The 22,434-nt window shown below is 32.2% G+C and overlaps 1 protein-coding gene across 1 annotated transcript in view; it reads left to right on the plus strand.

Annotated features, from left to right (window-relative positions):
* Nucleotides 1-22,434, plus strand: part of LOC124364894 (transcription factor Dp-2) — a 48,185-nt gene that overhangs the window by 3,527 nt on the left and 22,224 nt on the right. The window contains exons 2-5 of the mRNA XM_046820699.1: nt 2,623-2,720; nt 7,346-7,421; nt 12,515-12,630; nt 20,752-20,861. Of these exons, the coding sequence (XP_046676655.1) occupies nt 2,623-2,720; nt 7,346-7,421; nt 12,515-12,630; nt 20,752-20,861 (400 nt within the window). The remainder of the gene's footprint in view (nt 1-2,622; nt 2,721-7,345; nt 7,422-12,514; nt 12,631-20,751; nt 20,862-22,434) is intronic.

A 22,434-nucleotide genomic window follows, 5' to 3' on the forward strand; every position in this document is an offset into this window, starting at 1 on the left:
CCTTATATTTTGGAGAGTTTCTTTTAAGAAGGATTGATCTTGAACAATCTATGTAATCACGTTTTATTTTTATAACTTGTTCACAAGAGAAAAGCGAGCTCTTAAATAGGTGTCATAAATTTGTAAACATTACAATAGTACTTCTGAAGATCTAGTCTTTTGCCTTCTGAGATTTCAAATTAAATATTCAATAATAATTTTTTGTCCTGGAATTAAAATATGAAGGCTGTACGTTTCTGTTTATACTATGTAAATATAAGCCACATAGGCTATATCATATGGAAAGATTTAAAGTGAGAACATAATAAAGACCTGGGTAGAGTACAATAAGCGGACCCGGATTTTTATATTGAAATTGGCAAACAATATTACTTAATCATAACCATTGATATAATCAATCGATACTGATTAATTATTTGAACAATTAACTTAAATAATCTATATCAACAGCTGTAAACACTTTCAAATAATACTCGTAATGTAATATTTCCATTTTATATGAGTAACAGTTGATTATTAAAAATGGCAGTCAATTTTAGAAAACTACACGACATTGCTTTGAAAAATGATAACACATGTTTTTCGTGACTTCAACATGTTGAACTCGTACCAAAAAAACCATTATGTGAGATTTGTGGAAAAGAAACAATTGTAACTGTCAGGAGCAAATATGGTCATCTTCAGTTTTTATAATGTTGGCTATAATAATTTGTTTGATCACTGTAAATATTAAATTCATATTTTAATTTAAAACCTATGATTGTTATTGAGGACTATAGATACTTTTATATCGATTGATAGTGTAGGATTTTAAATGCAAATATTAGGTATCGATGATTACATTCTTCGATATAAAAAACTGGGTCCGCTTATCGTATCCTACCCTAAAGACCTACATATGGCTACTGGCCTTATAACAAACAACAATTTTGGCATGAATTTGTGTTTGTTTGTAATCAATGATATGTTTATACCCTGGTTATGAAAACCATTTTTTTGTGAAAATTGTTTAATCAACAAAGTAAGCAATACACAGTACATACTTTATAACTTATGTAATCCTATGAGTAACCTGTATTTGACAATCTAAGGGAAGTGTCTAAAAGTCTGACTGACCATTGCTATACTTCTCTATAAATCAATATGGCTCTGTATACTGCTGCCAACTTTGCAAAGACCTAGAAATTGTGCCACTGGTAATAAATAAGCAAGGGAATCAATCATCTGAGTTTCGTCTACCAACTATTACAGTAGATCGCAACATTGTTTTTAAGAACCAACTGTCTGATCATACTACTAATTCTTAAAATAGTTCTTGTAGTTAAGAATTCTCTAAAAATGTACTGTATTAATTGGATTGGGTGGCTAGTGTAATATGAGTTAAGCAACTTTGAGAATTAGATTCCTGTGCCTGTTAACTGAAAGTTTCACAATTAGGACCCTGTGTTACAAATCGGGAAGTTCGGCCAAACACTTGTTGGTCTGTCAGCATTTTAGACACTTCCACCACTAAGTATCTTTTCCCAGATAAACTTTCTGAGTGTTGGATGATAATTAAAATTTATAGTCGCATTCATATTTTGTTTTAAAATATGATCCCGAAAAGGCTGGCCATTTTATGACAAATCATAAAACCATTGTTTTCAATCCAACCCTCTCTTTGTATTAAATTTATTTAGTACTAGTCCTAGCAGAAACTAAAAAAATATTTAATACAATGTTTATATCCAAGTACTTGCTAAATTGAAAATTGGTCAAGACTGCCAAGAAATTTACCTATCTCGGCCTATGTATATTTTTTAATTTGTTCATGAGCTGTAATAAAATTAAAACTGTCTGACATCAATTTCCATAGACTACAATCTCTACATTTTTTATACAGGAAGTAGTTTTTAAGAAATTCATCATCAAAGATTTTAACAAGCCGCCGTTTCGAATTTTGTTAACTAGAAATTTTAATTTAAAAAAATAACAATCTTTACTACATTAGCATATGTTGAAAATTTTAACTTTCTGTCTTTAATGGTTATTAGGAACAAATTTTAATGTAAAAAAACACAAACAGACGGACAGATGGAAATCAATACAATTTAGGACATACATGTATAGGAACTTTTTGATTTGTTTTGACCCCAGGAACAACCTCCTTAAGTTTGTCGGTATATTTCAGTTACCGCACTGAAATATAAATTAAGTCCTGATACGCCTTGATATATTCCAAATGGATTGCGATACCGATGTACAACCTTCACCATACTTATTAAAATACTTTTTTGGACTTTTTAAATCCATATCATCGTGTTTCTATTCAAAAGCCCTTTAAAATAACATGTCACAAGATAGGGGTTGCAGTTTGAAAATTTAAAGTTTTCCTCTTCAACCCCCCCCCCTCCCCGTAAAAAGGGAGGGAAATTTTTATTCTGTAAAAAATTCACAAAACTATTTTAATAAGTATGGTGAAGGTTGTACATCGATATCTCAATACGTTTGGAGTACATTCAGGCCTGTCAGAACTTAATTTACACCCGGTAGCCTATATCCTATACATAAAAAATCTATGGTTAATTTTAAGAGGACTATTTTTGTGATACTCTTAATAATGACTTATATGTTGTTTTACAGGTCAGCCACAGCTGATCAAGGTACAAAATCCAAATGCCAAACAAGGGATTCGTCCCCTCAGTGCCCAAACATTGAGAGTGATTAAATCTGGGACTCCGGTAAGTTTACTTATACTTAAATTGCCAACCTTGAAAATTGTCAACCATCAGTCGAGATTAGGCTGCTTTGGTTGCCAATTCTGAAAAGTGAACTAAAAAGAAAATCAAAAGTATCAAACGATTAGATATTTGTAATAAACCAATGCGGAGTCACAGTATGGTTTTAAAAAGTTCATTTAACATGAACCAATAATAAAAAAAGGACCATTCCTGTTCCCTCCTTTTTTCCACCTTGATCAGCGAATGCAGACCTATTGTGACCTGTATTCTATAGTTCAGTTTTAATAATTAGTGTTGTGTTTAGTTTTTTATTAAATGCATGTTTTAGTTTAGAGTTAGTGAAGTTGGCACACTACATGGTGATTGTGATTCCTGACTTACGCATGTATGACTAACGCTTTGGTAGGATTTGTTTATTTTAAAATAGTTTGTAATTATGTGTTAGGTTAGTTATTTATCTGAAGAAGATATAAGATTTCAGATCTCGAAACTTAGTGTTACTGATTTTTTGTTTATTGCAGTTACAAATGGCAAACATTTATTGAATTGAGAAGAGTCAAGGTATTAATCATTTTAAATACTATAACTATACATTATCAAGATACAGTTAAAGTAGGCTTTATTAAAATGATAAAACATTTACATCCCATCTGTAGATTTTATATACATCAGATAAAAAATTCATTTACCAATGTAACTATTAGATACAACCAATCAATTATGTAGTGGTTTTAATAGTGCCACCCTAACTAAAAAAGATTTAGTATTTGGTATAAAATTTGTAGTAATTTACAATTTATTGTTCTTTAATTATATTATTTTTGTAGTCTTAGCCTAGAGGTGACTTAGTAATTTGTATTTTTATTATTATTACGTGCATGTATTTTGGAAAATTTTGCATGCCTACAATGACTTTATATGCTCGAGTTGTGTTTGCTCCAAAATGATAAGTTTTGTAAATAAACAATCAATTAATATCTGTCTCGTGCTGCGAACTGTAGTTAGAAAAATTAACAAAAAAATATTAGAGAATGCAGATTGAACATGAGGGAACAGCTGTACAGTACTCCATTTGTTGTTCTCCGTGGCCTCGCACCATTTTACCCTGTATTATGCTGGCACATTTTACAGCATGTATCATGTTAGGGAGAATGACTATGCTATTGTAACCAAGATATATTCGTGTGTGGAGTTGTGTGTTGTTTTAATATCGTGTAGGTACATAAGTACATAGTTGTAGAATTACTAATTAGGACTTTAGTTCTGTTTCTTTAAGATAATGATTGTATTTTTTATTCCTAGAAAACCTTTTGAAATTGGTAAATTTCACTGTATGTTTTGCTTGTCATACATTTTGATCTGTAAAAGATATTGAAATAATTCTTAACAGGTTGACTGCCATGAGTATCATATGTGATACTCAGCTGCCAAGGCATGACTGCCAAGCAGATTTTCAGGTCCATTCCATGGAGCCACACCTTTATTTTCAAAAGAATATTTCCACCTGTAAATACTGTTTTAATATAAATGTTACCTACACTCATTTTGAAGTAAAGTTGTTTAAATTATCGTGAGTATCAATTTTGATAATCATGGCCTCAGCTTGTTAATTTTTGTAGATGAAAAGAATTGAAGCTTAAGAAAACTACAAATTTTAGATGTTAAATCACATTTTTATTAACTAAATAAAATAAAGAACCAGTAAAATAAAAAGGATCACAATTCGTTGATATAAAACTTATTAACTGTCTTAAGCTTTATCCTATACACTTTTACTTTGTGGATGGAGAAGAAACATTCTTTACAAAAGTATACAGTGTCGCTAAAAAGTTTAGGGACAGGCTTAAAAAAAACACAAATTTCTGACAAAAGTTTGTTTTTAATGGAAACAAATATTTAAATTATACAAAATAGTAAAATGGACATGAATACATACAAATCAGTAATCAATAGGTCCTCCATTAGCTTTATAACATTCTTTGATCCGTTTTGGCATCGAATCAATGAGTGTCAGACAGTCTTCCTTCTTGATACTCCGCCATATCTGTGCCAACATGAACTTCAGTTCAGCTTTGTTCTTCGCTAGACGACTGGCCATGGTATTCCATAAATTTTCTATCGGATTAAGATCCGGGCTTCGTGGTGGCCACTTCAGAACCTCAACATCATGATTACTGAACCATTCTTGTGTGTGTCTTGATTTGTGGCACGGTGCATTGTCTTGTTGAAAGATGTAATTTTCACCAAGCAATTTATTGGCAGATGGTAACATGAATTCTTCTAGAGTTTGACAATATTTAATACTGTTCATTGTGCCTTCAACGAACTGAAGCTCCCCAGGACCCTCACTTGAAATGCAACCCCATATCATTACTGCTTCGCCACCGGCCTGAACTGCATAGTTCAAATAGTTCAAAACGGCTTTCATCAGAAAACAAAACACGCCGCCAAGCTTCTTTTGTCCACCCTAATCGAGCCTTGCACCAAACTTGGCGTGTCTTTTTGGCCTTGTCATTTAACAAAGGTTTGCGGATAGCGTAAAATGATTTCATACCTGCATCTCTAAGTCTGGAACTCACAGTTGCTACACTCACATTGTAACGATCATCATCTTGTTTCATGCTGCTTAGTAAATCAGGTGCACTTGCATTTCGGTCCTTTTTGCTCATCACGAGTAGCTTACGATCCTGCCGAGGCGTGGTTTTAACGTGGCCTACCACTCCGCGGGGCATCAATCACGGTACCGGCTAGGTTAAAACGTCGCACTGTATTTTCAACACATGTTTTAGACACATGTAACTTGGATGCAATTGTTCGGTATGAACTACCGGTTTTATACATACCGATAACTTGCCATTTAATGTCCTCGGACACAGATGAGCGGCCCATAATCACAGCTTTAACTTTCACAAAACAGCGAAATAAACAAATCACAAAGAAGATTGCAGTACAACTGTCACAATGGCAGTGTGGAATGCGCGCGCAGGCTTGTTTCACAAAACAACCGCCAGAGGAACAATGACGTGCAGACCGCATGTCTGTAAATGAAGGCGTCTACTTGTAGAAGCGAAATTAAAACTCACATTTTTTGTTATAAAATGTTCGAAAATAAAATTTTATTTGTACCCTGACCAGTTGAGTACAAAATTTATTTGTAACATGACATATTTTTTTAAATGATCATCATATTATAATAAAAGTACTGTGCAAGTTTCATTACAATATGGCAAGCCGTTAAGAAGTTATAAAAATAAAATATCTAAAAAACAAGGTTTTTTTGGCAGTTCCTTAAAATACATTAATGCATGCTTCTTCCACATTTTTGGAGATAAAATATTGAAATTTTGAATAAAAACTTGAATTGATGTCCTTAAAACAGCCAACAATCAATAGCATTGAGAAATTAGTTAGTTTAGGGCCAACTGTAACATTTCTCTTTCAGACAGGTGTCCCTAAACTTTCTAGCGACACTGTACATCACACGCTGCACACTTTATTGAAACTTCTTTAGCCGAATTAATTGGCAAAGCCAGTAATCATATTGTTATATCAAACTCAAAAACTAAAATTTTATTTAATTTAAATTTTAAAAGTGAAATTTCTGAAATTAATAGATCAATGTGGTAAGGTAATTGTGCAATACAATAAATCAGAAACACTCTTATATGTTAAAAATAATATTATTGATTGAATAAAATCCTCAGAAAAATTCCCTCTTTTGACTTGTATTGAAAAAATTCCCCATTAGAGCTCATTGTAATTAAATTACTCTTAAGAGCTAAATCATACATAGTTTATGATCACCATTAGCCTTTTTTATTTTAATACCATTTTTATTTTAATAAGTTTAGGTCTTTGAATATGGACTTAATCTCTTTGTTAGAAATAAAACCTTTTTTCAATGTTTTAAAGATGAAAGAATTAAGTAAATATTATATTAAGCTTTAATTTTCACTATTGTTTATTAAAACATTAATGTACTAAATATTATGGCAATATTGACATTTAGTGGCCTAACAATTACAATTATTGTAAAGCCGAAAAACATCAAGAAGCAGTGAATTTATATTGTTTTTTTAATATTGTAGACCTAGAATGTTTGAACATTTTAATATTGTTTGAGTTCCAAGAAGAAATTACTTTTTAACTGTAATTTAATTTGTAATAAACATTAATTTGTATTGTTTTTAAATGGTTTTTTAATTGCTTCAGTTTTTAATGTCATAGTTTAGGAATCGAAATTCCCAGGATACTTTTTTTACTGGAAATTAATGCATGGAATGATAATTCTTGGATCAAAATTTATGAATTTACTTAGTTAACCTAGTTTTAAAGTTCTTTAACTAGTTTATATTTGTAAGTGTTAAAACGTCAAAAATACACACACTTTCATAAATTCCCATTTTTTGGAATCTTTCTGGGCCAAAGATATTCCCAGTAATATTCTCATTTCATAAGTTCCCTCTCACTGGGAATATTCTCAGCCCACATCACAAGATAAAGTAGAAACGTTTCTTCAGTGTAGCATTCCTAACACTTGAAACCATTAACCAGCATGTTCTAACGTGTTTTAGTGTCATCCTATGTAGTTGATATATGTTTCTAACATTTACATTGTATTTTAGGTAGTGAGTGGAAGCAACGCCATGGTGATACAACAACCGATCCTCAGGACCATTCCTGCGGCTAAACCTGGTCAAAGTAAGACTGGTCCTATTCTTGTATTTTAAATGTTCAACACTTGTATTTTACAGCTTCAGTTGAGTATAATTTAAGTAATCACTTGATAATAACCTACTTACTTGACACGTTTGCTGGAGGCTGTCATGGGCCGCAAGAATCACCACGCTGAGACTTGTTGTAATCAGTTACCTCTTCTGTTACCTCCGACTTAGCGACAGTCCTCTGATATTTGGCAGGCGTGTTCTAGATGGGATGGATTGTATGGAGTATGGTATTATTTTGCATAACAGCCACAATATAAGAATTACTCATCACCAGTAAATATTCAGTTTTTGTTCTCAGTGAAATGAAAATGTAGATGAAGGAGTTCTATAAATTAGGCTTATTTAAATAACAGTTCATTATTTTTCATTGTATGTATAGTGCAGTCATTGAAGCGAAAAATACGGTCTTACCTCCGAATTTTTTTACTGTGAACCGATTTGCATGAAAATTTTGGAATTAGGCTCATTCTTACCCTTAACTTCAAAAGTGAAAATGATCTGAAACTCCGCCTATTATTTTTTAAGGGGTGTAAACAACCCCTTAATGGAAAAATCGACATTGAGCCATTTTATCGCTTAGAAAACATGTTTAATAGTAAGTGGTGAAATTTTAAAGTGTTTTATAACACAATTACCTCATATTAAAATCATTTTCAACCCCTTGAACATCTTACAAAACCCTTGCAAACAACCCCTAAATTGCAAAAAATCACAAAAAATACTTTGGTATGATATAAAAAGATGTAAGTATAGAGTTAGTAATATTTTATATTTTCTATAATAATTATCAAACTTTTAACCCCCTTTCAAACCCTTGAAAACTACCCCTTGATAAAAAAAACTGTTTAAAAATTTTTTTTTGATAAAATGAAAAGGATATTTAAATATTATTCCACACTCTCGAAAATGATTATCATATTCTTAAGCTTTTCTACCCTTAAAACTACCCCTAAATTAAAACAGTAAATATATATGATTACATATTATTTAAAAATAATTTAATTTAGAGTAAAAAAATTGCCATTTATTGGATAAAAATATTTACAAATTATACAAAATTTTACTCAAATGTGTTATATATACATATAAGAAAGTTGGTATGTATTCATGCCTACGTTTCCAAAAATATATGAGCCATATTGTGTATATATATACACATTACAATAGTTTTGGGGTCTCTATTATACTGCGTACTTTCACATTGCTCCAAATATTCACAGTCCGAAATTTTCAGTTACTAAGTATCAAAAAAATATGATAAGTTTTTGACCATAAACTCCTTCAATTTTTTATGCTATCACAATTTACAAAAACCATTGTAAAGTTATTAAGAGAGCTACAACATCCTTCATTGCAATATATAGTAAAAAAACCTTTTTCTCAAACGGTAAAGGGTTAGAGGGCTTAAGAGAGGCTGTGATTGCGCTGCTACGCGCTCTTTAAAACAATCATATTTCCGTAAATTTTTGTTTTACAGAAAAAATAAAAAAATCAAAAAATTGTTTGTCAGAGAAATATACCTACATTTTTCATACCTACACTTTTATTCGTATGTGTCGTCATTTTTGAGATATTATGAAAAAAGGTGGTTTTTTTTAAATTTTAAAATTTTTTTTAATCGTGACTTTTTTGAAAAATATGTGTCCTGAAGCAGCCAAACTGATACAATCTATTAAACTCTTCATAATAAAGTTTATTCTAGGTGGAATACGATTAATTTTAATTTTGGTGGAAATGGCACTTATGAAACCCATTGATTTAAAAGAAAAAAACATTAGATGACTCCTCTTATTTGCAATACAGCTCACTTATTTTACGTGCAAAAGACTTTTAATTAGTGCTCATTTTAAAAGCTTATTTCAAGCACTATATAAAACTCTTTTTTATTAGAATGCCTAAAATGCATCTGCTCGCCGCTAGATGGCATTGACCACATCGATTAAATTTCAGACAAAATAAAAAAACGGCTTTGATTTTTAATATCTAGCTTAATATTGCACTTAGAATACTTTATAAAAAACAAAATTGTTCATTATTTTACCTGCTACAATTGTGGTTCCTTATAAAATTTTCGATATTAAAACGTATATTTTTGGAGATATTTGCAAAAAACCGATGAAAAAACGTGTAACAATTGCGAATTTTCAATTGCCAATAACTTGAAAAGTATTGGATTTTTCGAAAAAACGTTATAGATGATTTTTTGCTTAAAATTAGGCCTTTTATCGATAAACTGAGGTTATTTTGAAAAAAATAAATTCACTCCCGAGAAGGGGGGGGTGGCAACCACCCCCAGGGTGGTTGCGGAGTTCAAATCATTTTCACTTTTGAAGTTAAGGGTAAGATGAACCTAATTCCAAAATTTTATGCAATTCGGTTCACAGTAAAAAAATTCGGACCAACAATGCTTCAATGACTGCACTAGTAGTACTTTACATTTGACTGACTGTTCAGAGAGTCACAGTGTTAGTAATGGTGGAAGGGAATACAATAATATTACGTTTCTTGTTGTGGTTTTCTCGCCCTTTTTTATGACTTAAAAAAAGAATTTTTAAAGTAAAATTAAAAATCTGATAAATACAACTAGTTGAAGAAAGAATTAACCCTTTTCACATGTCATATGCGTATATTCACATCCTTATTATCGAAATTGCACTAAACATGGCATAAGTACATGACCGTAGTTTCTGATTTTATTGCTTAAATTACAGTTAGTAAAAGTGCAGGAATGCTTAATGATTTATGACTATCTCAAAGCAAACTGGAATGCGTGTCGAGCTGATAATAAATCATTCATTAGTTTTGTTTTATGTGTATTGGTGGAATGCCAACTGGTGGTGCAATAGTAGATTAGATTAGACTAGATAATCTACTACCTGCCTTTGATTAGGTTAGTTAGAGACCAAATGCTAGTTATTATAACTGATTTTATTTTATACTATTATATTTATAGAATTGATTTTTAATCAATAAATATTGTTGTGTTCAGTAAAAACAGTCACGTGTGTTTCCAGCAATAATATCTTCAAATACAGTTATCCTTTAAAAACTTTGTAGTTATTTTTTATTCCAAGAAAAAGAAAATTCATTAAATAAAAAACAAATTGAGAAAAATCTGTAAATGCATGCTAAATCTAATTAACGCTTTATGGGTTAACTTTTTTAGTGTCTTATCTTTTTAATAATTTCTGTGTGAATAGTGCCTTATCTTTTTATAGTTTTAAACATTGTTCTTATGGAGTTAAAAATGAAAATAATCGCACCAACACAGCTGGCTCTTAATCTATTTTTAAACACTAATTTTAAAACATCTGGAAATTCATAGAAGAACTATAAATGACCATAATGATTGAACGGGCTGATCTAAACCAATTATTCAAAATACACAATTTAAAAATTCCAAATATTACATTTTTATAGGTTACAGTTTCTTAGCTTTACTTACAATAAACTGTCAGACACTTAAATGATAGTTATATCAGCACCAGCTAACATGATAAAAAGAAAAACCATTATCTTTTACAGCCAGCTAGATAAGTTAAATATCAAATCAGTAAGAAATCAATTCATTAATTATTTTGGCTGTATATTGTATGCTGGGAAATTATTGGATTATAAATTATTGGTTTTTGTTTTGTTTTGAAAAGTTCTACTTTAAGAGTATCTCATTACTGTTGAACATTATAGTCTAAGAGACAATTTTCATGACACAAACACATGTGTCATGAAATGTCACATCACGCTTGTTCGCTCTGTAGCAGCTATGGGCAGGACTATCACGGCCATTTTGATGCCAGGGCTTTTCTCCATAGTGGCTATCCAGGCGTGCAAGTGAGAGGTTACTGTCGCTCCTTGTTGGGCTATCAATAAAATCAAACAGACTAAAACATGGTATAATACTGGTTTGAATAAATCTACGAATTACTAATTTATTTATTAATAAATCCGACGTAAAAGTGATTAACTTACTGCATCATTAAATAGCAGCATTTAAATTTCATCGGATTCTAAATTTAATTTCAGCACGGTTAGTATTAATTCCTATTCCAGTTCATTACTACTTTCGTCCTGACAGGATTTAAAAAAAGGATTAAAAATAAATTGACTAGATCTTTTCTAGTCATAGTGTAATTTAATCTTGGAAGAAAATTAATCTTTCTTTTGATTACAATATTATAACCTATGTTCAATAACATGGGGCCATATCTTACATTCACTTAAAAATAAATGACGTAAAAACACATTTTAATACAAATTTTGCTGAAGAAACGTCAAAACCATTAATTGACTTTTTAAAAGATAAATTATCTTTAACAATGCCAAACCATGAAAACACAAGTACATCGTGATATGAAACAACATGATAATTGGCAAGATTTTATTCCAGAATTTTTATGTCTTATTTCAGTTATTGTAAACCTATAATTTCATTTTTATAATATGATGACAAAAAAAAATGAAGTAATTATTTCGGAAATATAACATTGTAGTAAAAATGATACAGATCAAATTATAGAAACCAGTACAAACTTAATAGTAAATAACACATAATAAACATAATAATGAAAATGTATAAATATTTAGAAGTCAGTGATTATTGTAATATATGAAATGTAAAATATATTACAATAATAAGAATAAAATTAATACAAAATATACAACTTTTATGTTAAAAAATGGAGTACTTATATAATTTTAAAATATTAAAATAATCATTAAATAATTAGCAAAAAATAATGATTTAATAATTAGCAAACATACTGTTTCAAGATATATATTCACAGCCCATCATTATAAGAAGTAGTCAGTTTTGTCGGTCTCATGAATGTCTTTCCATTTAAAAAAAAATTGATGTTCATTGTCTTATTCGTTCAGTAAACTAAGTAAACGCAGTTATGTAAGTCCTAAAATGGTTTCATGAGGAACTCTGCATATTTGCTTATGTCAAGTTGGTTGAAGAAATCACACACTAATAACAATGATGTACACATAGTTGTTGTGACGAAGTATCTATCACTAACTAGAGAGGATTGTACATAACCTACAGTATTTTGTGGATTGTTCCAGGACAACTAGTGATCCAGACCGGGAGCCCCGTCAGTCTCAAGCCTGCCACTCCGGAACTACCCTCGTTACTCACCAAGCCGGCTGTCACTCAGCAGCAACTGACTCCTCAACATATTGTTAGTAACACACACACAGGCACACCTCTTCTTTGGTTAAGAATGTTAAGTGGCTGAATATAGATTTTTTTTTTAATATTTAGTCAAAATGTCTTTTTCTCTTCATTCTAGAAACTGGATTAAAAACAAAACTAAAAAAGAGTGGATTCTAAACGCACCTGATGTATTGTCTGTGTGCACACCGTAGGTCAGCTTAAAGCCTTAAAGCAGGGTTTCAGTCATTAAGAGCAGTCGGCTGTACTGGTGCCAGATTTGATTGACCTTATGCACTTTTACAATTTTATTTTCAATCGTAGAATTATCTATGATGCACAATTTTAAAGATATCATCAATAAGCATCCAAACACATCTTCGTGTTTTCACTATTTTCATAAAGGTTATTCAGAAAAAGTTTCAAACTTTTTTGAACTTAATTGTTTGAATATTAAAATATTATACAATGTAGAAAGAAAACTGAAAAGCATTTGGATTCCTATTAGTTATAGCTTTAAAATGTGATACTTCCCATAACATTATGATAAAAAATAATGGCATAAAATTGAACGAGGTTTAACATTGTTCCTATTGAAAAAACTCAAGGTCATATTACTGCAGCTGGCTCCAAGTGAAATGTTCAAAAGATTGTCACTAAAGTATGGACAATGGAGAAGTATATTTACATGAAACCGTTTGGAAAATCTTAAATAATTGCTAAATTGTATCATACAGTTGCTAAATGGTATGAAGTGATGTCCATTGTGAAAATCTACGTAAGAGTTTCAGTCTAAATTATATTCCTCTTATGGCTGTGCTTGAGTGAACATGTTCAGAAATTTTATTCAGTAATTGATTATCACGATGGCAAATGTCTGAAATCCTGTTATCCTTTCAAATCTTTTATTGTTAACCCCTTAAATGAGCGCGCGGGGGCCTCAACGACCCCTCGAGTAGATATATTGCTCTATTTTTCGAAGTAGGTTGGCTAGACTGCTGTGACGCTAGATACCTTACGGGTAAACGATGAGTAATCGCGCCCTACAGTCAGTTTTTTCAGTGACCGTCGCGGGTGAATCGTACAGTCCGTTCCCAAACAAACATTACACGTTTGGGTCGTCTAGACCCCCGCGCGCGCACTCACGTTACCTACTAGTGTTGCAATTACTGTGGTAATTTTTACCCCTCGCGCGTACTTGTGTTATTTGATATGTGCAGTGAAAGTGAATATTTTTATATGTGATACAGAAGGAGAATTTTTATGTACAGGTATATACATTGCTAACGGATTTTGAATAGAGATTGTGTCTAAATATTTTGTTTTTGTTTTGACAATATTTATTTATTCCTAGAATGAGTTCTGAAGATTTCCAAGTGGCTATAATTAGAAAGTTTTTTACTTGAAACCGAAGAAGATGGGGACATATTTGAGGATGAGAATGCTCAGTCGGATCATGACGAAAACTGATCATATGAGTGAGTTGGACCACAACAATGATACTGAAGCTGATAACACAGATGAAGATCCAGACTTTGACCCACAGACCGAGATAAGAGATGAAGATTAGTGATTTTGACTCTGATATTGTACTGATGAGTGATAATGAAGAAACTACCTGTACCGACAGCCAACGAATATCCTGAAAATATGGACATATACGAAGTTGAAAATGTTATTGAAAATCATATGACTGTAGACAGAGTCATAGAATAAGTTGTACAGGGATCTGGAAGTATAGTGCAAAGAATTTATTGGAAAGAATAGAGAAACTGTATGGAAAAAAAGACCCAATTGTTGCAGTTACTGCTCGCGCTCGACCTGCAAATATAATAAGACGTTTGCCTGGCCCAAAAAATGCAGGTAAGCATGCAAAAAACTCCTTTGGAATGCTACAATCTATTTATAGATGATGAAATACTAGATATAATTGTAAACGTGTACTAATATCTACATTGAAAGAAAAGGACAGAGTTTTCTCTAGGTCCAGAGATGTAAAAAGTATTGACAAACATGAAATGAATGCATTTCTAGGTCTTGTACTATTGGCAGGAATTATGAGATCTAATCACCAAAATCTTTCTGAACTGTGGGAAAGGGATGGATTTGGAATCGAAATGTTTTATTGCACAATGAGTTTGTTTGAAGCGGTTCCACTTTTTATTGCAATCTATTAGATTTGATAATAAAAATGATCGACCCACCTAGACTTGCTTTAGACAAACTAGCTGCATTCAGGGTTGTATTTGAAAAGTTTAACCGAAAATTGCTGAAAATGCTAAGAAACGAATTACCCATTCGAGTATCTTTGCTTTTCGAGATGACATGACTGTAGTTTCATATGCACCAAAAAGAAACCGCTGTGTTGTTCTCGTATCACCAATGCATTTTGATGCTGTTATCGACCCTGACACACCAGACAAGTCTAAACCAGGACATAATTACTTTCTACAACTCTACCAAGTCTGGGGTTGATGTTGTAGATGAAAAATGTGGTACTTATTCCACTTCTAGAGATCCCAAAGGTGGCCCCTTGTTTTATTTTACCGCTTGCTTGACATCGCAGGCATCAATGGGCAAGTTATTTTCTTGAGCAACTGTCAAGAAGAAAAAGTAATGGAAAGAAGGAAGTTTCTGAGGGAAGTCGGCTTAGAGAATGATAAAGCCTCATGTAGCGAAAAGGGCAACAATTTCTTCGCTTCCCAAAGACGCTGCGATCATCGATTCTCAAGGTTGCTAATGTGCAAGAGATTCCTCATCGAGAATCAGCAGTCAATTGGCCAGCGGGTTCGAGGAGTAAGATGTGTTGTTTGCCCCCGCACAAAGGACACCAAAACAACACAGAAATGTTGTAAGTGCCAACGACCTATGTGTTTATCGCACATGGAGACCTTCTGTAATCTCTGCCAAAACATGAATAACGGTGCAATTACTGATTCAGACCAAGTTTCTGTAGAACACATTTTTACGTGTTTAATTGTGAGGTATATTTCTCATATAAGTTTCTCATCGAGTTTTCTATACTGCATATCAAATGTCATCTGAGGTGTGTTCAATATTCAATAAATAATATTTTCTTTATCAGTGATTTTTTCCCCCGTTTACTAGTCCTACTTTTATCTCCCCAAAACAAAGTCTTGGTAAGTTCAACAAACACTATATAGTATTTATGTTTATATAATACTTTACAAACAAAGATTACTTATTTTTACCAAAATAAAAAAACTGAATTGTATTTTTTATTTTTATTATTAAATTTTACTACAAGATCGTGGAATTACAGTTTTAAATTTTATTTAAATCGAATAATTCAGTATATATATATATATATATATATATATATATATTTAGTTATTCTTGTAATAATAATTTTATAGTATAGTATAGCATATATATATATATGGTGATTTATGCAATAAACATTTTTTCTTAAAACTATAATTTAAATACTTTTTAACGTAAAAAATGAATAAAAATAATGAAATCATAATAAATATAGTTATCTTTAATTAAATAGGTATTAGACATACGCAATAATGTAAGTAACTATAGTTAATAAGACAAAGAAGGTAAGAACGCATTCATATTTATTATTTATCTTAATGGGGGTCTAGAAGACCCCACGCGAGCACTCACGTAACTTTAGGAGGCGCGCTCACTTAAGGGTTAATAACAAACTTTAAACAAAGAATTGATATCAATGGAGATAACTCATTAAAAAGGTATACTGTCCATAGTCAGCACTTTAGATTTGTCTATAATGTATTAAATTCTTATCTTGTTACGTTATAATAAGCTGAGGTTATACATTCATGTATTTTCTCTTTAAAATCCATCTTTAACTGAGTATAATAAACTCTGCTTCAAATAATGAGTAGGCAACTACTTCTTTGACAGATTTTGGTGAATGCTTAGATTGTTTGAATTCTTGTTCAAAATACTTATAAATAATTTTAAAGTGAATTATCAGTTAGTTATTAGTCTATCCTCTTCATCTACACTCAATTCTTTAGCAGGTATACCAAATGCTCCTGTGTATTTTTTATGGATTGCTGGTATTAACGCTTTTTAATGTCTGAAAGTAGTGATGTAGGCCAGGTAAATACTCTGTATGAAGGTAAATATTGAATGGGTATTTACCCATTGGTATAATTGAAAAGAAGCTTATTATGAATGCACTAAATGTGAAGTAGCACTTGGTGCTGAAATCTGGAGTCGTGTTCATCAGAAGAGATGTGAAAGTGATTCACGGGTGGTTGCCTGTAACTACAGCTTTATTGAACACTTGGAGCAATACAAATATTTAGGAGTAATTATAGATCATAAGCTTGACTGGGTTCCTCATGTTCAATACATTATCAAGTCTCAGGGAACTTTTGTATGAGCTCACACAGTTAAGTCAGGTGCTGTCAGTGGAGTATGTCAGGAGTGTAAACTTTACTTACATGCAGTCGCTGATGGAGTGTGGTGTTGGTTGGCGTCTCTGCTTTTGTGTTAGAACCGCTTAGCGGTGACGCAGAGTTCAATTATTACAGTTGTTTTGAACAAAGGCCACAAACATAGGACGCATTTGCAATTTAATGAATTTTCTGTTCTTAATGTTAGGCAAATATTTACAAAAACATTTATATCAAATGTAAAAAAATAAGCATACTTTCAAATTTAAATCACAACTACAGAACAAGGAATATACAGTAGAATTAATTGGTTTTCAAACCCCCAGAGTGTTTAAAAAGCCAATCTTTATTTTATAGTACATTTTTTGCAGAGTAATTCCTTATCATGTAATTCAGGAAGAGGTTGGTAGCGTTGCATCGTACAAATAACAGAGTACAAACTTGGCGTCAGGCGGGATAATGCAGGACACTGATAAGGTCTCCTTACATGTGATAATAATAAAAATTACAGTATTTATCATGTAGAAAAAATTATAGGTCAACCGCTATTAAAGAAACCTGTGCAGAAGCAAATTTCTAAGCAGTACCGCGCAGGAGGGGCCCCACTCCGACGGGGAGTTGGGGTGGGGAGTGGGACCAGCACCTTCTTGTATCTGTCTTCATGCAGCTGTTTGGATCGTGTTTCCCTCTCACAGTTTTGTTTACACTGCAGCTACTTTACCTGTTCTATAACTATATATTTTTTTGTGTAGGAGTATACACGTGTCGCAGTATAAGCGTAAAATATTAATTGAACAGATTAATATAGCCTTAATATAGTAGTATCCAGGACGCTTGCATTTTGTTTTTAGGTTAGCCATGCAGTGGCAGTGGCCATTAGAGATGTGTCGTTCATTTCGAACAGGTCAGTCAAGTGAACAAGTGATCCGGATCAGAGTGTTTTAAAAGACCCATTCACGTAGAATGTTTCATTCACTTTTTCCTGCCAACTAAATAAATTTGATATTTTTTTCAAACCAGATATATTATTTTTAATGGCCGTTAAAACTTACAATATTATTATTAAGTTCATTTAAAAACTCTTATCCATGGAAAATAGCTTAACATCATATGGAACTAACTAAAACTATAGAGTTTATGCATTAGGTTACACTAGGTCCTCAAAATTGTTCAGTCGTTACTTTCGTTCACTGCTAACCGATTAAGAATAAAACTGTAATCATATAACTCAACGGGGATAGTAGGGAGTCTCCCCATTTGTAGGGAATGACCTTACTTATGATAAATCAAAGGCATATCAATCAACCAAGTCCATTGATTATAAGTATTAATTAACCCATTGCGGATCACTGACAAGCTGGGCTCGTCACGCAGTGGCCGAGCCTAACGGCACGATAACGAGCTCAGGTCGCAAAAGCGGTCTGCTTTTAGGTTTCCCTCCAAATAGTTCTAGTAATGTCTGATAGATCGTGTGATAGTCTTCACTTGTAAACTAAGAGTGTTTAACAACGGTCTACATTTAGAGTTTTCAAAGTTTTATAAATATCCTACAGATCGCAGTCGTATGTCGAAGTTGAAAAATCATTCATATGAGTTTACTCTCTGCTTTTTAGCGCTTCTGATTGAGTATTTTCCTCAGTTGTTATTATAATACTTTTGAGGTTAGTGACACAGAACTAAATGACGCAGACGTAAGTGTTGGCGGGTTTAGTCTAGACAATGGCCCGGATGTTGTAATCGCTTCGCCCGAGCCGCTTTATTTAGACTATGATTCAGACATCCCTTGCCACCCTGGATCCTTGCTCGCGTGTTATCTTTCCTATATCACGGATACCCCAGCAGTCCCATGTTCCATCTGAACGAATACCTTCACAACTGAATTTTGTAGTATACAATAGCGAGCGATACGATGTGGCGCACCATTGCTGTTCGTGCACCCGCTGACCGTAAATTAATTTGTGCCCGCTGGTGCCCACTCGCCAAAACAATACGATCCGCAATAGGTTAACATTTAAAATATTTAATAATGTATCTAGTAACTTACAATTTCATTTTTTAAGTTTGTTTTAATTGATATATGAGCATTTGCTAGATTCCTGAAATAATACACCTATTGTTATATATCTATCCATTCACTGTACGATATGCTGTTTCTTTCACTATTCGAACACTTTTTACTAGCAGAACCTTTCGTTCTCTCAGTCATTACATCCAGTCGTTCATTTTGTTCGGTCAACACGCTCTAGCGGGAAGGCTCAGTAACTCTGTACTGACCGTTTCAACTGAACGAATCGCAGCAGTGAACGAGACCGACTGAGCCAGATCAATCAGCTGATCTAATAGAGCGAATGCCGAGAAGTGGTGGGGATACTGGGAGAGGGCGGTATCACAGCATCGGAGGGGTATTTACCCCACCCTGCGTGAACTGAAATCATCCAGGGTCTTTTTGTGAGCGGTTTACCTATAACAATTACATTGCATGCATCAACAGAGTAAGTGAAGGCAATACATAATTTAAGTAATGTTTTGTCAACATCAAAACATACAATATTTGTTGTATACAACAATCAAACCAATAAAAAAGTCCATGTTATAAATCTGTGAAATGAGTTCTCTCTGGGTATTTTTGTGGCTATCATTATCTCAATATAGTTTTTTAAATTTATCTTTAAATCAGTTTGGTTCTTGCATTTATGTTAAATTTTTATTGAAGTCATTATAGTTTATTTCTGAAAAAAAATTCTTTATTTTTACAGGCAAAGTTAGGGCCACATGGCCCTTTCTTACACTTAACCTGTTGCAATGTAAAATTTAAAAACATTAAATCAATATAATCTAAGAATAAAACAAAAAATAATAAAGATAATAAAATAAAGAAATAATTACATTTACACAAAGTGATGAAATGAATGTAATATTTTAACGTGTTATAATTATTAAAATTTAACACATTCATAAATTAACCATCTCTACTATTCTTAAAACATATAATATAAAATTATATTTTTAATATACAAATAAATTAAAGTATTTATTGCTAAATGAACTTTTATCACACACAATCTCACATTCATCCCTCTGCCAGTGTCACGCCCACAGCATCTCAGACCGGAACTGCCCCAGCTAACCGCTCAAGATACATATCTTTCAGTTTCGCCACAAACCGGGAACGGCTATCGATGGAAGTAATTGTTTGGGGAAGGGCATATTATTTGTAGTAATCATAGTTTTTACTGTGTCTGGTTATTTTGATTAACTTAAATTTAATTTAAGAATGAAGTTTAATCATGTACTGGGTTGCTACACTGAACTCTCCTCCACACACCAATTTATTTTGAATTTGAATTACCTGTTACCAGAAAGAGAGTTCATTATGTGGAATCTCTATCAGTAAAATTTACTATTGACTTCAAGAAGTAAAGCCTATAAGTTTTTATTCTTTTTATATATTATTTTATTGTTGGACTTTCAGTATTATTTATTTAATTGCTTGAATGTACCTTTATTCTGGATGCTTTCCTCATGTGTTGATTACTGCAACAGTTCCACATGTTATTCCTTGAAAATTGTTTTCATTCTCAGCTATTCACTAATGAAAAAATGTTTAGCCTATAAAAAAAATTACTTTTTTGGCATCAAATTCATTTTTTAACTTAAGAATTGACTTTTGTTGAAACTGTACAACTCATATAGAACTATGAAAGTTTTTTATATCAATCAACTTTAGTACATAAAGTTTATTTTATTTACAGCAAATGATGCCAAGTACCAACCCTCCCAAAGCATATGTAGCACCAATGATTCTCGACAGAAGCGGCAACAGGAAGCGACAGGAACTGGAAATGGACTTTGTTCCAGAGTAGTAAGTTATTTTATAAATAAATTTTAATTTTTTCATCCGGTTTGTGTAATTCGCTTTAAAATATTGTTTATTTTCCTCCCTGTTTTTTGTAGTAGCAGAGTCAGATATGTTTATGAAATTCAGTAAAATTGTGTTAGCAAAATGATTTTGTTATGTTTTGTCTCATCTATCAATACTCCATTGTATAAATTTATTTATATACAGACAAGATAAAGTTCGATGCTGGTATATGTCACCACATGTGATTTGGCTGAGCTTTAGCAGAACTTTTAGTTTAGTGTGATATTTCAAGAATGAATTGAGCTATAAACTTTTAAATTTTGTATATTTTACTCTTACTTACTTACTTACTTACTGCCGGGGCGTAACAAATCTCAGTCGATTCTTCGCCTCGTCTATGAACCTCTTCCACGCCACCCTGTCTTCCGCCAGATCCACAGACCCTGTATATTTTACTCAGCTGAACAAATTTCACTATAGAATTTGAATTTTCCATATAACTTCATTTATAAATATGAGTGCCATTGAAACCTATCACTCAGTAAACTAGCAAAATGTATCTTCCCTCTGCCTAGAGGCTGTAAAAGTTTTTAGGTCCGTACACAGTACATCTCGAGATGAAATCAGCTGTATACTCCTAAATTTTGCATTTGAACTCAATTAAGCTTGTTACCCTATATTTGGTCTGGCGTATACCTACCTCTTTTTATAAGATGACTGTCCATTCAATAGCAGAAATAATTTGAATGTAGGGTCACTATTATGGTGTAGTTAGTCAAAAAACCAAACTGAAGGCAGAAAAAGTACTACTTATAATTTATTATCTGTAATTAGTAAAATGTTCCATTATTAATACCTGCACTGCACTTATTCACCTTAGTTATCACAGTCACTTACTTGTTAAACAAACCCAAATCTTGTTCTTTTAAAATCAAAATGAGAAGAGCGGGTGGTCAAAAAACAACAGTGTGTTTAACCAAGAACATCTTGACAAACAAAAACGTGCATTATGATACAGAATCCATAAGTAATTATAACCCAATATGGGCTAATCATTGATTATACCTTTCAAAATTAGGTATGCAATAAACATTATCCTTGCAACTTGTAACATTAAACAAGTGTGATTTAAAATTTAAATGTTACAATCATGTGATGATCTATAAAAGCTCCATTTTTCTGACAAGATCAACCAGCACTCACAAATCAAGTATTGCTATAAGGACTCGAATAGGCTGGGAAGATAACATTTATGTTGAAGATTGAGGCAGGAAAATAAGAATCTATCACCATACTCTTCGATTTATTGTGTTGGGTGGCTGCTACAATGCAAGTTCCATTCCAGCTTAGAATATCTCGTTTACTATTTTTACTTACAATTATATTGAAAATTTCTGTTTATTTTCTTATGAGTGGCAAATCAGACAATGAATAGTAAGTAAATGTAAATTATGCGTTTTGTTTTTGTCAATTGTGTTTTTAAACAAACATCAAATTATTCCATCACAAAGTAACAGTGACAAGCAATTTGCTTTTTATTGTTTTCCTCCTGGCCTGCAAACTTTGTCACAAT

The sequence above is a fragment of the Homalodisca vitripennis genome, chromosome 6 (genome assembly GCF_021130785.1).
Source record: "Homalodisca vitripennis isolate AUS2020 chromosome 6, UT_GWSS_2.1, whole genome shotgun sequence".
NCBI lineage: Eukaryota > Metazoa > Arthropoda > Insecta > Hemiptera > Cicadellidae > Homalodisca > Homalodisca vitripennis.